Source organism: Amaranthus tricolor, chromosome 10 (genome assembly GCF_026212465.1).
Source record: "Amaranthus tricolor cultivar Red isolate AtriRed21 chromosome 10, ASM2621246v1, whole genome shotgun sequence".
In the NCBI taxonomy this organism is placed as follows: domain Eukaryota; kingdom Viridiplantae; phylum Streptophyta; class Magnoliopsida; order Caryophyllales; family Amaranthaceae; genus Amaranthus; species Amaranthus tricolor.
Window position 1 is genome coordinate 12,677,877 of NC_080056.1, and position 10,310 is coordinate 12,688,186.

Here is a 10,310-nt window from a genome sequence, read left to right on the forward strand (position 1 = left end):
TTATAAGTTAAAACATAATCAAGTGGGATCTTATTTGATTCGTCTCAATGTAAGGATTATTTATAGCACTCTTTCTATAGTTTAAATTATGTACAATTACAGATATTAACGATTGAATAAGTGCATTGGATAGAGTTTATAAAACAAATGAGATATTACTAGTGAATTGGAGGGAGTATGATTTATACGTGTTTGAATAACTACAAAATCAAAACCAAATAAAAAGTAATATACCAATATAAATAAACTAACTTTTGTTGGATTTGCTTAAAATAAAATCAACTATTGTTTTTTTATGAATAAACCCAACTATTTGGCATAATTGCTGAAAATTAACCTAACTATTCTTTATTTCTAATTTTTGATTTACAAAGAAGTTTTGAATATTGTTATACTTCCTTCGTTCTGAAATACTTGCACCAAACACATTATGCGTAATCAATGCGTTTGTCAGATCGTTTAAATCTAGACTTATGCATACTTAAAAATTATAAAAATTCGATATTATCAAAATGTGCGACGAGACGAATAAAGCAAGATTCCACATGACTATGTTTTTTTCTCATATAATAGTTAAAATATGTAAATTACCAAAGAATGATGAATAGTGCAAAAGTTGGTTTGATGCAAGTATTATGGAACGGAGGAAGTAAATAATAGGTCGATTCATTTTTGGCAATATATAAATAATAGATGGATTTATTTAAAAATAAATAATAGTTAGATTTATTTACAGCGAATCAAAACAAAGATTGGTTTATTATTAACAATTTACTTTATATTTAATAGTTAAATTAACCATGATTAGTTTATTACACTCAACACCTAAGCTAAACCGAAGTTAAAAACTAATCATAGTTAATTTTTTTCCTTGGGGATTTGTGAACCAGGATTAAAATTTAACTCTTGATTTGAGTCAAGGTTACTCTCAATTTTAGTCAAGGTTTGTTACATATAAGGCTAAAGCTTGTTAATACATACATAACTTTCCCTTTTCTTGTTCATCTTGCTTGTAGAAAGGCAGAACCTTTTGCTCCCAAAAAAATTGTTAAAAAATTTTGATTTTTTTCCCCTTCTAACTAAGATTTCAATGGGTTTTTCTTAGATTGGTCTCTAGTCATTTTCTTACATCCCAGAAGAAAAACCCTTTTGTTCATGGCGGTATCTGCATTTAAAATCACTACTCTACAGTGACTTTGCTGTTTGCGGTATAAATCCTGTTTCTTTGTAAATTTCTTTATACTTGAGCTGTTGCATTCGTTCATTTAATTTGTTCAATTGTTAGTTTTTGTGTATACATGTTTGCAAAGATTATATCTTTTTAGGATTTCAATTTAAAATTTGTTGGTATATAAGTGTATTTGCATTGTTCATTTTAGTTAGTTTCTGGGTTCAATCAAAAGATTGATGAATTCTATTGAATGATGTTTTGCAAGATTATGTTTATTCCAGATGGGTAAAAGTTGATATTTTGCCCTTCAATTTTTGGGTTTTTATGTGATAGGATCTACATTCTGTCATTTATACTAAATTGGGTATTTTTTTGGTGTTATGTGTTGATGGTTGATTTTGTTCATCAGTTGAATTTATTCTGCATTAGTTGGTGGTGTTTATTTAGGTTTTTTAAATCCTGGTTTTTATCAGATATTTTTTTGCCCCTTTTACATGTTCTTAAAATAGTTGAGTTCTGTAATTTATCACTTATAAAAGAATAATTTGTAAACTACAGTCTTAAAGTTTAACACTTGCGAATTACAACCTTAATGTTTACTTTTTGCGAATTACAACCACAAGTTTCAAAGTTTGCAGCTGGAATTTTATGTTAAGGCTATAATTTGCAAATTATTTCTTACAAAAATACAAAAGTTTTTAAAAGTTAGATTTGGTTGATTTCATTTGAAAAATTTAGGATTCAGTTGTTTTCAAATGGCTCTCAGTGATATTTGAATGTCATGGGACATCCTGGAAGTAATGATGTTTGAAGTTTTCAGCCTTTGTACACTAGGATAGCAGATGAAAGACCTGAAGAATGTTGGAATTTATGTAGGTAGCTTTGAAACATAAGGCTGTTTGTGTCTAGAGTGTAGAGCGTGGAGTTCGATGTTTTAGTTACCTAATCCAGATAAGAGGAATGCAATTTGAATCCGACAAATTTCGTTCTTGTTGGGATCAGTTGTGTTATTTTCTTTCGATATGGGATTAGCTCTGTGTTTTTATATCTTTCAATGTCCGTTGAAGTGCAAGTCTAGACAAAAATTCTTCCTGTAAAGGTTGTCGCGACATCGGGAAACAAGGGATTTTTGTTTTGTTCAGTCTTTATAGGGCTGCAATGAAAGGGCCTTAAGATCATTGGAGTTTATGTAGGAAGCTTTGGAAATGAATTTTGTTTGTTTATAGAGTTTGGAGTTCAAGTATTCAGTTACCTAATTCAGATAGAGAGCATTTAGTTTGGATGCGACAAATCACATTCGGTAACACTATTTTTTGCATTTTGAAATTTTGAATCCGACAAATTTGCTACTTGTCATGATCAATCACGTCATTTCTCCCCATATTTGATTAACTATATGTTTCTATATCTTTGGATATCTTGCGTACAAACTTTTTCCTGTAATGATTGTTTTATTGCTTTACATTTGGCAACGAGGATTCGTTAAACAGTAAAAGGTGCTGTTTTTCCTCATACTAAAAAGCTATGTCCTATGCACGTTTACATGTATTGATATGCTAGCACGGTTGATGTTTATGTATATTATGTGTCGTTAGTGTCCACCAACTAAGACAAGAACTTAGTCTATGGTATCAAAGGTGTAGATGATTTTTTCTTCTTGGATTGTCTGCCCACCACTCATACATTTTTCTTCGGACTTTTCTTCACCCCTTGTTGATTTCGTTGTGAATCATGGGCGACAAGTATTTTCTCTATGAAGTACTCGATAATTTTTTTAAGCATCTTAAGGTTAACATATCCCGCACCTCCCACCAAAAGAAAAGACTGTTACTATTTTAGACTTCGTTTGAAAAGTTTTGATCATGTTCCATTTTAGAGACCTTCAGGCTTACGTTTTCTTATTTGAGCCATATTGATCATGTCTAGTTGAATTGCAATCGTCTTTATAAACATCTTTGTTTCTTCATTATTATCAACTTGTTGTCATCCATGTGCAGACACTTATGTGTACAAGTGTCTTAACAATAAGCTTATGTGTATGAGTATTCACAACGATTTTTGTGAAACATTCCATGTTTTTGGTCTAAATTTTTTGAAGTGTCCAACTTATGTTTGAGTATTGTGTCTCACTGTACTTTGTTCTTTGAAACTATGCATGTGCATATGAATCTTGGCTTCAAAGCAAATTTTGGAAAATGAAACAACGTACAACATATGAAATTAGCTTAATGTCGTTTTAAACTTGTGTTTGGTATATTGGCATTTCACTTGCATGGTTAAAAAAGCTTTGTCGTGTTTGCATATTGTTAGAATTCAGAGTGTTTTTGTTGACATCCTTTGGAATTTTAATTTCTCGGACTTTTAGAGTTTTCATTCTCTGTTACATGTGCATGTTGAAGCATTAATTATTTCGTAGTTTCTCAGGTTTCATGTTGTGAAAATTAATTTTTTTTTATATAACTTTATCTATTTGCTACTCGATCTTACTATTTTTTTCTTCGGTTAAGGAAAAATTGCCTAAACTAGGACCAATTTTGGCATGTCATTGCAAAACAAGATGTAATTCAAAAATTAAAACCCATGGGTGAACTTTGGTTCGGTTTTTGACGAGAACCGATTTTCCCATATGGTTTTCATCGCGTGAGGTTTTTGATTATTTACTGCTCTTGAGTCTTGAGTTTGATAATTTAAATATTTCCAAACCAAAGAAAAAAATCGCGGATGCGGCATGTCAAAGTGCTACAACTCATTATACAGACATCGCAATGTGAATTGTTAACTTGAAAAAAAATCCATTTATCATAGTACTTCAAGTTTTTTGAAACTATATTTAACTAAAGTTTATAATAGGCTGTTCTAATACGCTTTAAAGATAATAATAATGAATGTTAGAATAACAACATTTAATGGGTGGTACTTTATGATTTTAAATCAAGCGACGTATTTGGTAGACTCAAAATCCGTTATAAAAGCAGTTGTTATGTAGCGTAACAACTAACAACCTCATTTTTATTTCAAAAGTCCAAACCTTACATCCTTTTCTTGTTTCTCCATCTCTATCTCTCATTTTTTTCTCCCCTAATGTCTAATACTACCTTTGTGATTTTTTGCACCACCTTTGTCCTGCCATGCTTTTTTCCTTGCTGAATTATTGTCCTATAACCAATCTTTAAGATGAATTGATTAGCAAAAGAAATTGACCTTGTTGAACTTGGAAACTAAAGTGAGGTGCGCATGATGTTAAATCATGCTTGTGCACATGCATTTGCCAATATGTGACCCACATCAAGATGCTTTGGTATGACTGAATTTGTTGCTTTCTTCCCTGACTTAGTTCTTAATGATAAATGGTACTCCCTCCGTTTCTTAATGTTGTTCCCGTTTAGAATATTCTATTTAGGAGAGAGAAATTTAATTAAGATTTTTAAGACATATATAGATGATAAAATATATCCATGTGAGATCTTCTTAGATTCGTCTTGTATACTTTTTTATTATATATTTTTTATAATTTTTTATGATGCGTATTAAGAGATATTAAGGCTTAAAATTTACTTTGAGAACTGTGCAAAAAGTAAATGGGAAGAATATTTGGAAACGGAGAGAGTAGTTCCTATTACGTAAAGCTGAAGAAGACATAGCCACATAGGAAAAGAAGATAAAAGATCAATTTAAAAGATGAACAAAAAAAATGATGTAGAATCTACAAAAAAGGAGATAAAAAAAATGAAAAAGAAAAAAGGGACCTAGTTGTGTAGAGGCTCTTGGAGAGAAGCCGACAATGCTATATAACTATAATTCCTTATTTTTCTTTTTTCCCTTTTTATATCTTCATAAACGTGAGCACGTTCTTTTCCTTTTTCCTTCTCTCTTCAAAGAATATAACTTTTTTGGCAAGTTGCCATGTGACTAAGTTTAAAAAAAAAATAATTCTCCAATTAAAAACCAAAAGAACATATAACGCTAAAGGCGCATGTTGCACAAAAGCGCATGTTTTTTGTATATCGCTAAGCACTGACTTGCAAAAACGATTTTCTAGAGCCTCCATTCGAGTTGCGCTTTTTTAAAAACAAGTTCTAGTCTAGACAATTATTTCCTTTTTAATACAAAAGTAATTGATCGATATAGTTCACTTATGCTTAGATCATAGGCGTCTTATTTGGATCCATTTTCTTTTTTTGTGTTTCTTTTTGTTATTTTCACCTTCTTTCGTAGCTATATTTTTATTTGGGTTGTAATTGATTTTTTGTAACATCTTAAAATCGATGTGGCCGTGCATGTGCAAAAATATGCTTACTTTGTACACTTCATAAACAATTTCAATCCTAATGGCCTAATGCCATTATATGGCTCGTACCTAGGCTCCCAAGTCCCACCTAAGTAGGGTTTAGGGCGTTAGATTTACGCAACATTACCCTTGTAATTTCAAAGGTTGGTTCTGATTGACCCATGATAGATTGCGTAACTTCACGTACTATAGATGAATCATGAAAATAGTTTTGAGTACATGCCACGTGGAAGGCTTTTCTTCATCATTCGAGTTTAGTTTGGTACTTGTAACTTGTCGTGCATATTGGCCATCACCAATTCACTTTACTCTACCATAACCACAGCAGTCACCTTAAAAATGCTCAAGGGTATACTTGAGAGATTTTTTTACTGGTGTTAAATTCAGTTATATGCACTGAAGGTGTCTTTTACTCTTTAGCGCATTTGCACTTGTGCTTTGTTCCTTTTCCATAATTCCTTGTACTGCATCTTGACGACGAAAATGCTTGCTCTGTCATCTTCAGACACTAAAAACATTTCTTCAAGTTTTTTTGTTGATACTCGATCTGCTCATGTCAGACAATTTTTTTTGACTTCCAGGTGGGATTGACAAAAAAATGAACTTTGTTGGATCTAGTAATAAAAGTATGTACTGGACTGCCGGAGACTAAAGTTAAGCCTTTTGGTAAGTATGATAGAATTAAGGGTCTTCGTCATTATGTAAAATAAGAAAATCCTGTGTATGCTAGTATTTTCAGATTCCCGAATTAAAATCTAGTTAGTTAAAGCCTGTGTATGCTCCATGTTTTCTATACCGTAAGAATACCATAGGTGATAGTGAAAGCACTTGGGTATTAAAAGCTTTTAATTTCGCTGGTTTACTTATTTTAGCCCTGATCAATCCGTTCTTTAATGAACTGCAACCGGCCTAATTTTTATCTTGATATCTTTTTCTATAAATAATATCTTATTTTTTACCTATCCTGCCTATATTAACAAGCAATTAAAAAATTTCTACTTGTGTCTTCTAAAATTTTATGCTGAGTTTATGTTTACACTTACGTGAAATTAAGGTTTAAAGTTGAATATGATTTTTTTCCAGGTTTTGGTTACTTTTTCGGTATAGCTTTCCCTATATGCAAGATATTTTAATATTTAAGGTTTCGATTTCTATCGCAATATGTTTAGGACTTGCCCGGCTTTGTTGGCATTGTTTGTACCGTCTGTCTTCACCTTATTTTTGTGCCTTTCTACGACTTTCTACGGCTAGTCTGTCGTTTTAATTGAACTTGATGATTTTTGCTTCTACTTTGCAACGGAGCTTCAACATTGAATTATGTAAATGTCTCAAGTTCTTTTGTTTTTTTTTTCGGTTTAGGCCCTTTGGGATGTAAAGGTTGAATTGTTTTCAAATACCTGTTAGCTTGAATCATTTTTTTTCTCATGTTTCTTTAATGCAAGCATGAATTATAAGATATATTTCTTTAATCCAGTGGTCTTTTATGTTACCATTTTGCACTGTATTATCTTTTCTAATCCCATTTCTTTTTCTGTTTGATAAAGCAGGTTTCAGTTGATGGAAGCTAAAATCATTCCTCCAAATCTGCTATCCAACAATCACAATTTAGAGCGGCTGATTTGGAAGGGGTTTCCAAATTTTTCCGTGGAACCCCATTTGATTCAAGAACCCATCGAGGTGTGTCATTGCTAAGGAAAGCAGCGTAAATTCGAAAGATGGAGTGTAATAAAGATGAAGCTACGAGGGCAAAAGATATTGCTATCAGAAAGTTCACTGAGAAAGATTTTGCCGGTGCTAAGAAGTTTGCTCTCAAGGCTCAGACTTTGTATAGCAGGCTTGAGGGAATTACGCAGATGATAGCCACGCTTGAAGTGTTTTTATCAGCCGAGACTAAAATGAATGGAGAGATGGATATGTATGGCGTACTTGGCGTTAGTCCACTTGCTGATGACGATACCATAAGAAAACACTACAGAAAACTTGCACTTCAGCTGCACCCGGATAAAAATAAGTTCATCGGCGCTGATGGTGCTTTCCAGATTGTGACTCAAGCTTTTAATTTCTTATCTGATAAATCTAAGAGAGCTGCTTACAACAGTCGACGCAATGTCAAAACTTATGTGCAGAAAAGTCCGTGTCAGACTAGTGTCTCAAAAGGGTCTGCAGGTAGTGGGCATCAGCCGAAGTTTGCAACCCATGCTGGGTTTTCAGTGCCATCATCCGGTACAAGTAGATCAGATCAAAAGGTTCCTACTCAAAGAGGCGTTTCTGGTTCTAGTAATTCCGCCCCGAAGGTCCCTAATCAAAGTGGAAAGTCTGCAGTCCCTCCAGGGGTTAATGGTTATCATAAATATACGGGTTCCACCTCTTCAAATGTGAAAGCACCAAAAAGCAATAGTCGGAAATCTTCTCCGTCTGTTCAATCATATTTCAAGAAAACCGACACGTTCTGGACCATATGCACTAGGTGCAAAATGCAATACGAGTACATGCGAGTGTACCTGAATCAGATTCTTAAATGTCCGCATTGTCAAGTGGGGTTTAAAGCTGTTGAAGTACATGCACCCTCAAATATCGGACCAATTCAACCAGATGAACGAAAGTCGTCTTCAACCTCAGCACATCAGATGCCCGGGTTTAATAATTCGTTTGGTGCGGCAAGTAATCATTGGAGTTCTCATTCTGGAACAGCTCATAACGGCACACTTCACAATAATTACTCCTTTGCTGAGAAAGGCAAGAGCGAATATGAGGCTGCTGGTAAACGGAAAGGTGACTATTCTGGATTTGTGTCAACCGGAGAGGGTCCGAAGAAGATGAGAGAAATAGATGATCTGATGAAGAACGGTACACGTAGCTTTCCAAGTCAATCAGGGATAAAAAACTGGGAAACTGGTACGGGATTTTCATCTGGTCAGAGCTTTGGGAACTCACAAGCAGGAAAACCCAACTATTTCCCCGAATTCATTCCGAAGGTTAATAATGTTAACAGAGAATTATCTGCTATGGAACTCAGAAGGATGCTGATCGAGAAAGCACGGTTGGAGATACGCAAGAAGTTAAATGAATGGGAATCAGCTAAGGCGGTTAGAATTTCCGCCAAAGAGAAAGAGAAGTCCAAACAGAAGAAGTCAAAACTTGTAAATCATGCTGCTAGGCAGGATTCGGAAAGTGAGGAATCTCCTGATGCTGGTGTTGCTGAGCAAGAGGCTATTGAGATGGTCACAATGACTGTACCCGATCCCGATTTTCATATTTTTGATTCGGATAGATCAGAAAGTTGTTTTGGCGCCAATCAAGTTTGGGCTGCTTATGATAATGATGACGGAATGCCCCGTTTCTATGCCATAATCCATGAGGTCCTTTCAACTGATCCTTTCATGGTGAGATTGAGCTGGCTCAACTCCAAAACGAGCTCTGAGTTCGGTCCTATAGACTGGGTAGGTAATGGTTTCAATAAAACCTGTGGGGATTTCCGCGTTGAGAAGCGTGAACTATTCGATTCACTTAATTCGTTCTCTCACAAAATTAAGGGGGTCAACGAGAGTGGTGAAGTTATTCAGATATACCCACGAAAAGGAGAGATTTGGGCTCTATACAAGAACTGGTCTCCCAATTGGAATAAAGATACCGTACCAGAAGATATCGTTCATGCCTATGAAATGGTGGAGGTGCAAAATGACTACAACGAAAAGCAAGGTGTCGATGTTTCTCCTATCGTGAAAGCTACTGGTTTTCGAACTGTCTTCTATAAGCAGCCTGATCCTAATCAGGTAAAGCATATTCCTAAATCGGAAATGTTCAGATTCTCGCATCAAGTTCCAAGCCATGTCCTCACAGGCGAAGAAGGTCCAAACGCTCTTAAGGGTTATGTAGAACTAGACCCGGCTGCAACCCCGTCTGAACTCCTTCAGGTTACTCCATCAGGCACGTAGGATCCTCTAACGGGAGCCTGACCCGACTCAACGGCTGATTAGATAGGTCTGATTAGCTCAGGCAGCTGAAAACAAGCAGCCGTGTCGTGTCATTTAGCTGGTATTTCGACCCACATATTACGAGCGACTATTTGGGTCTTTGTTTATTTGTCCTTTTGGTTTGGGGGGTAACACAGGGGAACTTGCTGGTTTTGCTGATGAATGTACATTCATGAACAAAACCTCAAAGTTGCATCAGTTTTTGTTTAGAGTAGTGGTTTAGAAGGGGTGTATTAATTATAGTTGATCAATGTAGAATTTATAGATTGAAACTTTTTGTTAAATCAGCTCCGAAGATGGCAGATTTCTTCCAAACATGTATTTTTGGAACTCCAAATTGTACATCACATTTTCTCTTGTCTCATTTAGATTGCTATATTTGACGCTGGAGTAGCTATATATCCATGCATGGTTGATCTTTGGCCATCAATATGAGTTTACTTTGCTTTTCTTTTTTCCTTTTTTTTTTATTTTTTTTATTTTTATTTTTTATGTTTACGTGAAATTTCATTAAAACAGCTAATGCTTAAATTAACGTAAGATAAAAATACATGTTAAGGTAGCTGTGATCTTTTTGTTTTTATTTCAATAATAATAATAATGACCAAGAAAATAAGGTTATTTCAATGTCAGTTTTGTATGTCATACAATAACTTATTTACCTTTATTTTATTTTTACTTAATACCTCATTAACTCATAATATTTTGCTATCATGCTAGTTAAAAGGTGCAATGAAACGATCATGCTAGTTAGGATAGTAGTGGGGTAAGAGGTCATATCGGTCATTCATATCGGTCATTAGTGCTTATGGGCTCCAAGTTGGAGTAATTGAAGTAGCTCTCAAAAAGATGGAGATATCAAAGGCAGTTGGACCTG

The 10,310-nt window shown here is 34.4% G+C and overlaps 1 protein-coding gene across 3 annotated transcripts; it reads left to right on the forward strand.

Annotated features, from left to right (window-relative positions):
- Window positions 1-981: 981 nt before the first annotated feature.
- On the forward strand, window positions 982-9,891 carry LOC130825528 (uncharacterized). 3 transcript variants are annotated; one of them, XM_057690800.1, is made up of 3 exons: window positions 982-1,208; window positions 6,041-6,125; window positions 7,004-9,891. In XM_057690800.1, exon 3 carries the CDS (start codon window positions 7,175-7,177, stop codon window positions 9,392-9,394), a length of 2,220 nt encoding a protein of 739 aa, XP_057546783.1. In that variant the 5' UTR covers window positions 982-1,208; window positions 6,041-6,125; window positions 7,004-7,174; the 3' UTR covers window positions 9,395-9,891. The 3 variants fall into 3 exon arrangements, with proteins under 3 accessions (XP_057546783.1, XP_057546782.1, XP_057546784.1); XM_057690799.1 differs by having other exon boundaries at window positions 7,007-9,891; XM_057690801.1 differs by lacking the exon at window positions 6,041-6,125 and having other exon boundaries at window positions 7,007-9,891.
- The last annotated feature ends 419 nt before the right edge of the window (window positions 9,892-10,310 follow it).

What these genes read in the sequence shown, in the direction of transcription:
- LOC130825528 (XM_057690800.1), top strand. Translation starts at nt 7,175, where the DNA reads ATGGAGTGTAATAAAGATGAAGCTACGAGGGCAAAAGATATTGCTATC.